The sequence below is a fragment of the Ranitomeya imitator genome, chromosome 6 (genome assembly GCF_032444005.1).
Source record: "Ranitomeya imitator isolate aRanImi1 chromosome 6, aRanImi1.pri, whole genome shotgun sequence".
Classification (NCBI taxonomy): Eukaryota; Metazoa; Chordata; class Amphibia; order Anura; family Dendrobatidae; genus Ranitomeya; species Ranitomeya imitator.
Genome location: NC_091287.1, coordinates 288,502,344 through 288,516,195, shown reverse-complemented (window position 1 = coordinate 288,516,195; position 13,852 = coordinate 288,502,344). Strand labels below are relative to the sequence as shown.

The window sequence follows — 13,852 nt, the reverse complement described above, 5'->3', positions numbered from 1 at the left end:
GGGCCGCGCTCACACTAGGCAGACGCGGGGGAAACATCAGGTGCTTCTGCATCCTGGAGTTCCGCCTCTCGCTCACCCTCTCCAGTGGAAAGTAGTGAACACGGTCCGGACTACGATTCCGAAGGGTCCCTCAATTTAGAGGCACCTGATTACCAGGATTCAGTAGTCAGTCTAATTGAAGCAGTCAGCCAAACCCTGGGAGTAGAGGACGAATCCGCCTTGGCCTCGGGTCATAAGGTATCGTTTAATAGGGTCAAGCAGTCTCATAGGGTTTTCTCCACTCATCCTGAATTTGAGGACTTGGTCCAACGTCACAGGGAGCGTCCAGACAGGCATTTCTCTGGACAAAAAGCCCTAAAGTGCCAGATACCCGTTCACCCCTGAGTTGCGTAAGAAGTGGGCAGAATCCCCTTCGGTAGATCCACTGGTTTCTCATTTGGCCTCTAACACACTGTTATCCCTTCCCAATGGTTCCTCTATTAGGGATCCAGCTCATAGAAAGTTTGGCTCTTTCAGTTTTTGAGGCTTCTGGTTCAGCCCCTCGCCTTTTTTTGCGGCGACTTGGGTAGCTAAGGCCATGATTTCTTGGTCAGAGTCTTTGACTAGGGTTCTACAGGAGAGGGATCTACCAGCAGATTTGACAGAAATGTCAAATCAGATAGCTCTTGCTGGGAGCTACCTGATCAATTCGTCTTTAGATGCTGCGAACGGTGCAGCATTGGCGGCCGCTAACGCAATTGCCATTAAAAGGGCCCTTTGGTTGAGAATATGGCGGGCAGATTCTTCCTCGAAAAAATCCCTTACAACTTTCCCATATCAAGGTGGTCACGCATTTGGAAAAAAAAAATGGATCAGCTCATTTCTGATACCACAGGAGGCAAAAGCAATTTTCTCCCACAGCAAAAGATTAAACAGCCTTTTCGTCGCCAATTCCAGCCACGGTTCAAGTCCTTTCGTAATACCAGGTGGACCTCAATGTCAAACCCGGTTGGCCCAGGTCGACCTAATCAGGACAGAGATCATCAGATCTCATACAAGGGCCAACCTGTTGGGAAGTATGCGGTCCCAACTGCCAAGATCAAGGGGATCTAGGTCCCATAGGTTTTCAGCCAAATGACTGGAGGCAGTCTCCGATTGCCACCGACAGAGTAGGCGGCCGTCTACTCTTGTTTCTTCAGTTTTGGCTCACAGTGGTTCACGACAGGTGGGTAAGAGAACTAGTGTCCTCAGTGTACAAAATAGAGTTTCTCAGTCACCCCCCCATGCCGGTTCTTTTCCTCCCGTCTTCCCAGTTCAGAATCCCAGGTACAAGCCCTGTTCAGAACTGTAGTATCCCTTCGAGCTCCGCGGGGTCACCACTCCAGTCCCGAAGGAAGTGAGATTTCAGGGGTTTTATTCCAACCTGTTTATAGTTCCCAAAAAAGACGGAACTGTAAGGCTCATTTTGGACCTGAAATGTTTAAACAGGTTCGTCAACTTTCGCCACTTTCGAATAGAGTCTCTCCGGTCGGTCATTGCGGCAGAAGGGAGAATTCTTAGCTTCAATCGATGTTCAAGATGCCTATCTTCACATTCCTACATGTCCTTCGCATCAAATTTCTACGTTTTGCCGTAGGCAGCCTACATTTTCAGTTCACAGCCTTACCTTTCGGGCTGGCCACTGCACCCAGAGTATTCACAAAGGTCATGGCAGCAGTGGTGTCCATCCTGCATTCCTGGGGCATTCTCGTCTTGCCATATCTAGACGACCTCCTTATCAAGGGGCCGTCTTGTCAGGCATGCGAGGAAAGTGTCAACATTACTCTGGATACTCTTTCTCGCCTAGGGTGGCTGGTGAATCTAAAGAAATCGTCCCATGTACCATTTGCGAAAAATCTCTTTTTTAGGGATGATCTTCAACACCTCACAAGGGTTGACAATTCTGCCTCGGGACAAGGTCCTGACCCTCCAGCAGGAGGTGAGTGTTTTGCGCCGACCGGTCAAATACAATCCGTTTTTGCATGAGGGTCTTGGGAAGGATGGTAGCAGCAATAGAAGCAGTGCCATTTGCGCAACTCCATCTTCGTCCTCTCCAACATGCACTGTTGGCAGCTTGGGACAAAAATCCATGTTCTCTGAACCTCAAGTGCCGTCTGTCTCCCCAGGTCAGGCAGGCTCTCGCATGGTGGTCAACGAGCCCTACTCTACGACAGGGGAAGGCATTTTCCCCAACACATTGGCTGTTAGTGACGACAGACACCAGTCTTCTCGGCTGGGGAGCAGTGTTTTGCCACCACACAGCCCAGTACGCTGGGCCTCGCAGGAATCAACCCTCCCGATCAAACTTTTTGAGATTCGGGTGGTTCGGCTGGCGCTGCAGCATTTTCATCAGCTTCTGGCAGGCCGCCCAGTCCGGATTCAATCGGACAATGCCACAGCGGTGGAATATATAAATCACCAAGGGGGTACCCACAGCAGGGCGGCCATTCATGAGGTAAAATCAGGTCCTCTACTGGGCTGAGAAGAATCACTCTGTGATTTCGGCAGTCCACATCCCGGGTGAGGAAAACTAGGCTGCGGCTTTTCTAAGTCGTCAGGGCCTTGCATCCGGGAAGTGGTCTCTCCAGCCCAATGTTTTTCAGCAAATATGCCAGCGCTGGGGAACCCTGGACGTGGATCTGATGGCTTCCGAGATGAATGCCAAAGTACCCAGGTTTGTCGCCCGGTATCGAGATCCACAGGCGATTGCCGTGGATGCGTTAAAACTACCTTAGAACCAGTTTTGTTTCCCATATCTGTCTCCCCATCTGGCATTGCTCCCGAAGGTAATCAGGAAGGTCAAGACAGAAGGAGTCCCAGCAATCCTGGTCGCCCCAGATTGACCTCATCGGTCATGGTACGCAGACCTAGTGCAGCTGCTCGCTGAAGTTCCTTGGCGGCTTCCAGAGTGCCCCGATCTACTGTCTCAGGGCCCGATCTTCCACCAGAACTTAGGGGCCCTGTGTTTGACCGCCTGGCCATTGAATCTTGGATTTTGAGGCAGGCCGGGTTTTCCCAAAAGGTAGCCGCTACTATGATTAGCGCCCGGAAATCCGTCTCAGCACATATTTATCATCACACCTAGAAGGTTTTCCTTTCATGGTGCAGAAAGCGCGAGCTTTCCCATTATTATCTTAAGTCAGGTAAGAATTGTATTTATCGTTATTGTGCCACTGTTCAGTGCCCAAGGCGAGTCACAAAGATTAGACACTTGTGTACCCAATAGTATATTCGATTTATGCAATTGTCTTTTAGAGTATGGCTAATCATGGGATTGCATTGGAGCCATGATACAGCTACGTGTGGTTGGATACCAGTGTAATAATATAATGCTTAAAATTACAACAATATTTTGCTTTACTTTAAGGAGTTGAATGCAAAAAGAAGCCAAACATGTCTGTCTGTGTTAAATATTTTGGAAATATAATTTGGTGTTTTTCCCAGAACAGTGCCTTGTCTGTCCATTTACTGTGTGTGAAAATGTGTTTAGGCCCATTCATTAGTGTGGTTTAAATATGCAAATATTCATCTTACTACCCAACTAAAATAATTGCTTCTTGCTGGTATAAACATTATTAAATGTAATATATTGTCTTAAAGTATTTCACATAGTACAGTTTTAAAAGAGAATTTGACAATATTCTTTTCTCTGCCATTAGGTTCTAAGCTTCTTCTATCGTTGGGTGCTTACTGTTGGTTTGGTGGTTTTTGCTTTTTGGCCAGTGCTGATGAAGTTCTGGATTAAAGGAAAGGTATAACAGAAAACAACATTTGTATGAACCATTGTCCCCTTTACCGTTCCAAGTAGTTCTATAATATACAGTAAACAGTTCATTGAATGTCTAGTTTATTTATCAAGAGACTCATTTTCGGGTCCAGTTAGACATTCTTCCCGACAACATTACCATCCTTGGTTTTCGGAATATTACGTGTCCTAGACTATATTATCAGCAGCCTACACTACGTGTTGTTTGTAAAGCTTTTTTTTCCGTTCGCTTGCTTCCCCTGCAGAACCATGCTTAGAAAACAGTAGGATTGATTTTGCTGTTCTGTCAGTTCTTCTTGAATACATGATCTCCCACAGTGCTTTTACCGATATTTCCTTTTTTTTTTGTCCTTTTGCAGATAACAACTGTGAGTTGGGTTCTCTTATGCTTGCTGCTGGCGGTGTTTCCCTTGATGCCTGTTGTTGGAAGGGAGCCCAATATCACTCTGGTGTAAGATCAACATTGTCTTCTTAAAAGCTTTATATCACATTTAGTATGCACTGATTCAGCGAGCCTTGTCAGACACGTGAGCGATTGTGGCGTCAGGGGGGGAAAAGGATGTAATTTCAATAATGAAACGACTTTCTTGCTTTGATTGGGCTCCTGATGGTTATTCCATTGTGCGTAAAATAATCTTGAATCATTTATAATCTGGTGTTTGTTGCTTGTTTGTATTGATTTTGTTTGCTTGTTTTTCATTATTATTATTATTTTTTATCTATTTAAGAGCGACGAACAACTTGCACCTTTAAAGGAGCCCTCCATCTTTTCTTATATACAGTAACTGCACCCCACCTGATTACAGGCTGCACTTCATTTATACATGGTGTACTTCATTCTTGGTCAGCCTCTTTTTTTCAGACAGCACCTTGATTCCTAGCCTTCATCCTACACGTTAGTCCCACATCCTCTGCTGTAAATCCCATGATACATCACTACAGCATCACATGGTCAGCTTGAGCCACTACCATCTCTATTTTCTTTTGGGATACTGTGATTAGCCCTTCCTATAGCCTCTCCTAAATAAAATAAGAGTCTACATATATAGTGATGGAGCTTGAACTATGAGCTCCTAAATTATAACTATGTGATGTTGGTAGAGAAATGAGCAGTTCTGATGAGATTCGAATTTGCCAAATCACTTGGATTTTACCAAAAAATGTGATCTGCAGCAAATTTTTTCTCAACCAAATCAATGTCACTTATTTTTCTCTGGAGTCTGCTTACCTCTGCTGCTCTCTGTCTCTCATACTGTCCTTGGTGCATTGTCTTACTGTTGCACACTGCATGTTCAATCTAGGTGGGAACTTTTGGCCATGGCTGGGCCCAGGAGGACCCTGCGCAGGGTTGTCTTGGGCTTAATCATGGCCAGAAGTCACAACCTAGCTTGGAGATGTCAGCGGAAGTTACCAGTCAGATGAGTATTAGTTATTTTGTGTTTGTTTTCTATCCTTTTGCCAACCGCCATTTTGCTGAATCCCGGTTGAGTCCATTACAAAAAAAACCTGCATTCTGGAGCAAGGATTAAAATTAGAGTAGAATGCAATTCCACATGAATACATTTGCCCAACTCTAGAAAGTAGCTATGTAGTCTTCATCCTCAACTTTGGTATTGGTTTGTGGAAGTTCTGGTAACTTGGTGAAATGGTGCCTTTTACCCTTCAGAGAAGATAAAGTCATGTAATTGTCAAGGGGATCACCATGTGATCATATGACCTAACTGGAGAGACGTATATTCAATCTTATGATCAATTTTCAAATTAAAAGGAACAACTACAGATAGTAATACAAGCTAAAAATGATGTATAATCACTGGAATGTTTATTTAAACTGAAGACCTTCTGCAATTGTTGCTGCTCTACTGATTCTGGAACAATTTTTTCTTTTATATTTTTATTCTCCTCCTTTCCAATATGCCACTTTTCCCTTCAACCAACTGGGCAACTACCACATATTTTCTCTGGGCATTTTCTTTTTCTCCTCTACGATGTTGCCACAGGGCTTCATAGAGGTGAAAAAGCAAATGTCCATAGAGGTCTCAGCTGTAAACTTGTTGAGCATGTTCTCCTTAAATGAGATTTGTCTCATGTGAACATGCTGAAAAGCTCCAGAGTCGCTGCTATTGGAGTGCTGGAGAACAGAGGAGCAGCAGTGCTGCAATCCCAGTCCAACTGTGTTAAATGCAATGATCTATAAGGCTATGCTCACATGTTGCATTTTTTGTTGCATTTTGTTATGCAAAGTAAAAGCTGCTTTTTATAGTACCAAAAAAAATGAACTGGAGTATAAGTTAGTATGCATACAAAATTGGAGCATATTCACACTGGGCATGAAACAGTCAAAACCCAAGACAGAAGCAAGATGATCATATACCCTGCTGTAAGTAAACAAGTAAAAACGAAATTGCATATAAATTACTTACTTTGTAAATACTGTTTTTGATTAGACAAAAAGCGTAAAAGCCATCCGACCGACTTCAAGGTGTACCACAATCGGATTGATTGCAACCTCTAGTTTTAAAACCTTACCATGTGTCAGAGACGTCAATGTGAATTAGGGCAGAGCAGGACTGGGTCCTGAATGGATAATCCGCAAATGGGAAGCTACCATATATACTCAGGTATAAGCCGACCCGAGAATAAGCCGAGGCACCTAATTTTATCACAAAAACTGGGAAAACTTATTGACTCGAGTATAATCTTAGGGTGTGAAATGCAGCAGCTACCGGTAAATGCTCCATGGGCCCATAAGATGCTCCATACAAAAAAAGCCCCATATAATGCTCCATAAAGTTCAAGATGGACCCCATGAGATGCTCCATAAAAAATACACCCCTTTTAATGCTCCATGAAGTTCATGATGGGCACCATAAGATGTCCATATAATGCTCAATACAGTTTATGCTGGATCTCATATACCTTATATTGCTGCTGCAAAAAAAAAAAATGAAATACTCGCCTCTCATCGCTGACCGTTGCTCCTCAGTGTCGCCGTCTCTCTGCACTGACTGTTCAGGCAGAGGGCGCACCCTCTGACCTGATCGTCACAGTCATATGACGCGGAAGAGATCGCAGCGGTGGAATGGGGAGAGGTGAATATCGCAAGTACCGGGGGGCCTGAGCAAGTAGCGGCATAGGAACCTGGCCCCAATAGCGCACCAGTGTCCCCGCCTACTCAGGACCCCATCACAAATTGTGAAAAACTGATGTGACGGATTCGTTTTTTGACGGATCCGACTAGCGGATCTGGCTAAATAAATTGGAGCATGCTCAGTTAAAAAAACGGAATCCGTCGCCGGATTCCATCATTTGACGGATCCGGCGCCCATAGCCTTCCATTCTCGCTGTCCGTTTTTTCAACGTACAAAAAAAAAGTTACTTTGTTGTCTCCAGCCAGCGGACAAACAATTTTCGACGGATCCGGCGAACGACGGATGAAACGTGAGGCCATCCGTCACAATCCATTGCTAATACAAGTCTATGAGAAAAAAACGGAACCGGCGGCATCAGTCGCTGGATTCTTTTTTTCTAAATTTGACAGATAGCGACTGATAGCAAAAAACTGATGTGTGGAAAGGAGCCTTACCATGTTGTGCTGGGTGTCCATTTAGGACCCGATGCTGCTCTACCCTTGTTAACATTGATGTCATTTTGACACGTGGTAAGATTTTAATGCTAGAGATTAGGACGATCCTGGTGGGATGGCTTTTATACTTTTTTTTTTTTAATGAAAAACAGTGTTTACTAAGTGCCCTACCTTATTTATATGCACTATTGCTTTTACTTGTTTACTTATAGCAGGATATATGTTCATTTTGGTTCTGTCTGGGGTTTTGTCTTTTTACTTGGCAAGCAAAAACTATGAGATTTCAGAAATCTCATGCAGTCACTTGGTTTTCTTTCCCCGACTGAATTGGAAACTGCCATGTTTTTGAAAACTGCAGCATGTCATTTCTTTGTGTTTTTTTTCACCAATAGAAAGCAATGAGCAAGTGCAAAAACACAGCAAAAATGCTGTTACCGGTTTTTACAGCATTGTTTGGTGAAGAAAACACAGGCCCAGCAAAATGTGAAACTCCTTTATTTTTGTGATTTTGTTTCTCCTAAGTACAGATAATTAAATTACTGATAATTAAAGTAAACCATGCCAGACCAATTAATCTTCCCCCTGCAGTTTTTACGTTTGCAATTGTGCATTTTTTCATGAATGCATTTAAGCTTAGTTCACGGCTGTGCTTCATGCATAAATCCAGCTTTTTTGTTTAGAATAGTCACTATTTTTGCTGGCATAAAAACACTTTTTTTTACTAAATAATTTGATCAAATTGCCCTTCTTCCCCCAAAATGTTTTCTGGTTTCACATACGCCTTGCATTGATGTCCTTACACCTTGCAAAGCTGAACTTTGGTATCATGAAAAGCGTAGCATAAGGCCGGTTACACACGTCCTGATATTTCCGGTACCGGAGAGATCAGTGTCCGTGTGTATACTACGTGCGATAACCATGTGCCGCATCTGTAACACATTGATGGCCACCGGGGAAGTAGCGCTACTGTAAGCGCTGTTCCCCGGCGGCTGGTGCTGAAGCCGGTTATCATGCATTCTCCCCCTGCTCTGCTGGCGAGCAGCGATAGCAGTGGAGAATGAATGAATGAGAAGCAGCAGGCACAGGCTCAGTAACTAGCGGTGACATCACTGAGTCTGTGCTCGCTGCCATCATGAACTCCTGTGACCTCAGGACCATGGGAGAATACAAGTAATGAGGTCACGGCAGTTCAGGCTCTGTCACAGTGACCTTGTCACTTGCATTCTCCCACGGTCCTGAGGTCAGGGTCAGTCCACCTCAGTGGCCCACCTCCTAAACTATGAAAAGTACTCCTCAGCCGGCCGGCCCCCCTGCTTGATCTTGCAGAATCGAGATTCCGCCAGGGAGACGCCATCATGATCACCATACACAAGTGCCAGAGCCGCAAAAAACTCAGCCACTGACCGTAGACATGGAGAACCGGTCAGCAGGGAAAAGGCCCAGGATTGGGGATCACCCTTAAGAAGGGAAACGATGATTCCCACCCTTTGTTCCTCACTCCCTAATGAATGAGGGTGGAGCCTGAAGTATAGCTTGCAGGCCTCCTTAACCCCTTCACGACATGTGCCGTACTAGTACAGCGCATGCCGTGTCACCCCCTTTGATGTGGGCTCCGGCGGTCAGCCCACATCAAAGTCGCGACATGTCAGCTGTTTTGTACAGCTGACGTGTGTGCAATAGCGGCGGGTGAAATCGCTATTCACCCGCCGCTATTAACCTGTTAAATGCCGCTGTCAAACGCAGACAGCGGCATTTAACTGGCGCTTCCAGCCGGGCGGCCGGAAAGGATGTCATCGCCGACCCCCGTCACATGATCGGGAGTCGGCGATGCATCAGGAAGGTAACCATAGAGGTCCTTGAGACCTCTATGGTTACTGATGCCGGCCTGCTGTGAGCGCCCCCCTGTGGTCGGCGCCCACAGCACACCTGCATTTCAGCTACATAGCAGCGATCTGATGATCGCTGCTATGTAGCAGAGCCGATCAGGCTATGCCAGCTTCTAGCCTCCCATGGAGGCTATTGAAGCATGGCACAAGTAAAAAAAAAAAAATGTTTTTAAAAATATGAAAAAAATATAAAAGTTTAAATCACCCCCCTTTCGCCCCATCCTAAATAAAACAATTAAAAAAAAAAACCTACACGTATTTGGTATCGCATCGTTCAGAATCGCCCGATCTATCAATAAAAAAAAACATTAACCTGATCGCTGAACAGCGTAGCGAGAAAAAAAATCTGAAACGCCAGAATTACGTTTTTTGGTCGCCGTGACATTGCATTAAAATGCAATAACGGGCGATCAAAAGAACGTAGCTGCACCGAAATGGTATCATTAAAAACGTCAGCTCGGGACGCAAAAAATAAGCTCTCACCCGACCCCAGATCACGAAAAATGGAGACGTTTCGGGTATCGGAAAATGGCACTTTCCTTAAGCTAAGTTTTGAATTTTTCACCACCACTTGGATAAAAAATAACCTAGACATGTTAGATATCTATGAACCCGTAATGACCTAGAGAATCACAATGGCAGGTAACTTTTAGCATTTAATGAACCAAGCAAAAAAGCCAAACAAAAAACAAGTGTGGGATTGCACTTTTTTTGCAATTTCACCGCACTTGGAATTTTTTTTCCGTTTTCTAGTAAATGACATGGTAAAGCCAATGGTGTCGTTCAAAAGTACAACTCGTCCCGCAAAAAATAAGCCCTCACATGACCATATTGACGGAAAAATAAAAAAGTTATGGCTCTGGGAAGGAGGGAAGTGAAAAATGAAAACGCAAAAACCAAAAAGGGCCGCGACTTGAAGGGGTTAAAAAACAAAAATTTCTCTCTCCCTCCAGAGAACCTGTTAGGGAGAGAGATATCTTGGGTCCTGGTTTAGCCTGTACCTGAGCCGAGGCCCAGAACCCCAACAACTCCTGCAGCTGCTGCACTACCTCACCATGCAGCTCCTTAGGCTCAGTGGTGAGAGTTCGGGGCAGTAGGGCAAAGGCCTGCATTTGGGCGATGGCTCACCAGAAAAAATGTGACGGTCGGTGTTATTGTCATGATGAGCCCGAAGCGCTGTAACACGAACTCACGATTGGTCGGTCACCAGATGGCACAACACACCAGGGGACTCCAGGGAAATTTTAACAACGGTGGGCCCTGCCGGTAGGGAACGGGGAATGGACACCTCCTGCACTCACCTGATGATGTGCACTGCTCTTACTAATTTCCCTATATGGGTTCTTTTACCCCTCGCCGAGCAGGATACCTAAACCCTCACTTGTCCTGCTCCTATCCCTAAGTAGGGAATTGGCAAGTGTGAACACTGGTCCCACCGCTGCACTAAGACAACACAAGGTAAGGTAAGACAGTCACTGGAAGGGACAGGGTATTCCAAATACCACACTTAGCTTTCTGCTGCAAAGCACCACACAGCAAGATAACGACACCAGATAAATTGAACACAGCTGTAGAACCACTACTCCCAGAAAGCTCCTTCTCCCAGCAAGGTCGCTATAAAATGAACTAACACCGACAGTCAGCTGATGTATCAGGTGACCTCTTGAAGGATGGTGGGAGTGGTCACCACCCACATCAGCTGACCCAGCAGCAATGCAATTACACCAACAGGTCACCGGGGAAAACTGCTTTAACCCCCGACGACCTGAAAGGAAAAAAGTTTTAATCTGAGGGAAACCAGTTCTGCTACAAATCCAAAAATGGTGACAGGTGACCCCACAAATAACTTCGACTTTGCTGTATATTTATTATTGCCAAGGGGGAAGGTGGGGAATGCAGGACTTTATGCTGAAGTTGGACCTACCAGGTTATCTAGTCGTTGCAGGTTGTGTAACTACTACAAAACCACCATCCGAGTTTTTGGATTGATATTTGATACTTGTGTTGGAAAGTGTACCTTCATAAATAAAGGATACTAAAATGCATTTGCAGGATATAGATAAGCTGAGAGTAGAAGGGATGGAAGGGGGCGGCTCACCAGTCCCAGTAGTTCTAGTAGGCCTATATTCCCGCATTCGCTATGAAGATGCTGCAAGGGGTTTATTGGAACAAATGAGTAACGATCCTGCTTTTACTGAGTATATTTTTGAAGCTTTGTGTTTCATTTTGAGTAATGATGCATTCCAGTTTGGATAAATGTGGTGTCATCTAAAAATGTGCAAAAAGCCCTTGTTTTTTGGTTTAGATTTTGGTGTAGATTTTGACACTGGTTGAGGACCCAAATTCCTTGAAGGGGTATTCCCATCTCCAAAATCCTATCCCAATAAGTAGTACGTGTAATAATGTTATTAGCGAATACTTCCAGTTAGAGATATAATATAGTTTTTCTGATTCACAATGTTTTCCTCATGTGCAGGCATTGCAGGACATTAGGTATCCATGATTACGACCACTGATATAGTGACAGTTAGCTAGTTGCTAGAGCTTGCAACCATGGATATCTAGGGTCCTGCAATGCCTGCACCAGAGGGAAGACATAGTGAATCGGAAAACTATACTACATTTCTAACTGGAGGTATTTGTTGCTATTATTGTTAATAGTACACCTACTGCATATTAGGTTGCTTTCACGCTGCGTTCTTTTCTATGTTCAGTGGTCTCGATTTGATTCACCCCCCGACAGGGCCACTGAACATGGTGAATAATGCAGTGTTAAAGCACACTTAATGAACGGGTCTGCTGGAGTAAGATGTGTCTCATTCATTAAAAGGCGCATCTTAGAAGTGCAGTACACCTTCGGTAGAATTGTTACTCCAGTCAGGGGCTGGAGTACATTTCTGCCATAAGTTACGCCCCTAAAATTAGCCTATATTTGCTTAGTCCCCCAGCCAATCCGCTTTTCTTGATTCCGCCGGCGGCAGGATGTGCTCTGTTGGGTAGCGAAACTATACCACTCTGTACACTGCATAGTGGCCACAGTAAGATAGTGCAGATCCTTGTCTATTCGTTTGATCCCATTGATCTGATATAAAGTAGCAGATAGCCCCCTAAATAGATAGGACCCTTGGCGTATGGGGCATATGGAAATCTTTTATCCACCTATGGAAATAAACAGCACAATGTCCACTACAGACTGGGTGGTGTCGGATCTGCTCTGGTGTAGAATCCATGTAAAAAACGGTGTGTGACCAGTGAGATTCTGACCACTGGATTGCTCCAAAGTCCTGAAAACATAATATCTCCATTCACATTTCTCAGGAGATGAAAAGATGTCTTAGGAATTAAGAGGTTCCTGGAAGGAAAAGTTATTGGAACATGCTTATTTCCATTCACTGCGCCGCCAGTCATTTCTTAATTCTGTTTTTAACCGAAATGAATTAAATTCTTGCTGTACATATTTCTATGCTCTGTAAATCTGCTAGCTTCCAACCCCCCATAAAAAAAATCAAATCAATATTAGGACTGCATAAGTGACGAATTGGATTCAGGAACACGGCAGAAATCTTGCTGCTAACAGATTGAAAAAAGAATAACGGGGGCAGTGATTTCTCAGCAAGTGTATTAAAGGCATAACCGTATAAAATAGGTTTATTGTGATAACTGAAGTGGCCCTTTTATTTCATGCTATAGATATACCCGTTTATTTTATCACAAGTGAATATAGTACAATTGTTTGCCCTGTAGCAAACAATCAAGCATGAGCAGCACAAAGCCGCTTTTACAACTTTCTTAATCTGTGTATAAAGGAAACCTTCTATAGCGGATTTAAAGGCCATCACCACCGAGTGCTGAACAAGACAAAGCGGGAACATTTTTCTGGTATAGTTGGGTCATGACAAAAGATCTAATTATTGCTGGTTTTGTATTCTACAGATCATTTCTTCAGTATGCTAATATTGTTATTAGAAAATGATTTATTAATTCATTCCATAATAAAAAACAAATAGAAAAATGTCAATTCAGCTCACCAGTTATGTGTTAGGGCTATGTATCCCAGGAGACGTCCGGGGTAGACCGTCTGTGGTCTGGGCGGAGTGCAGCGCCAGTATGGCTTCCAGGTCAAATAGCTCAAATTTGTCCAAAAGAATATGTTCTCCTGCACCAAAGGAAAGTAGTTCAATCTTAGCCTTTAGTCATATAGCATAAAAAAATATATATGATTACGGGTTTTTCTACACAAAACGTGTAAGCCTTGTCGGTTTTCTTTTTTAATATCGGCACATTCTCCCAGATTTTTAATCCTATATGATTAAAAGCTAAGTTTTAACACTTTCCTTTGGTGCTGGAGAACATCTCCTATTGGACCATTAGGAGCAATTTCATAATGAAGGATATCTCAAAAGTAAAGAAAGGCGGTCACCAAAATGGTGACATTCTTGAATGCTTCAACTTTTTCAGATCGGAAAGTTGGTGGTGGTGATGGGTGACACATCACTTTGGTAGTGAATTTCACTAGAAAATCACTAGAAAATCAATTAACATAGCGTTCTTAATTGTCATATTAAAACAGTGATTTTGTTCTGTACAAAAATACAT

At 43.9% G+C, this 13,852-nt stretch overlaps 1 protein-coding gene across 5 annotated transcripts in view; it reads left to right on the top strand.

Moving 5' to 3' along the window:
• PIGN (phosphatidylinositol glycan anchor biosynthesis class N) overlaps positions 1-13,852 on the top strand; it is a 503,276-nt gene that overhangs the window by 289,385 nt on the left and 200,039 nt on the right. For all 5 annotated transcript variants that reach the window (XM_069730623.1, XM_069730624.1, XM_069730625.1 and 2 more), the window contains 2 exons: positions 3,678-3,770; positions 4,144-4,235. In XM_069730623.1, the coding sequence (XP_069586724.1) occupies positions 3,678-3,770; positions 4,144-4,235 (185 nt within the window). The remainder of the gene's footprint in view (positions 1-3,677; positions 3,771-4,143; positions 4,236-13,852) is intronic.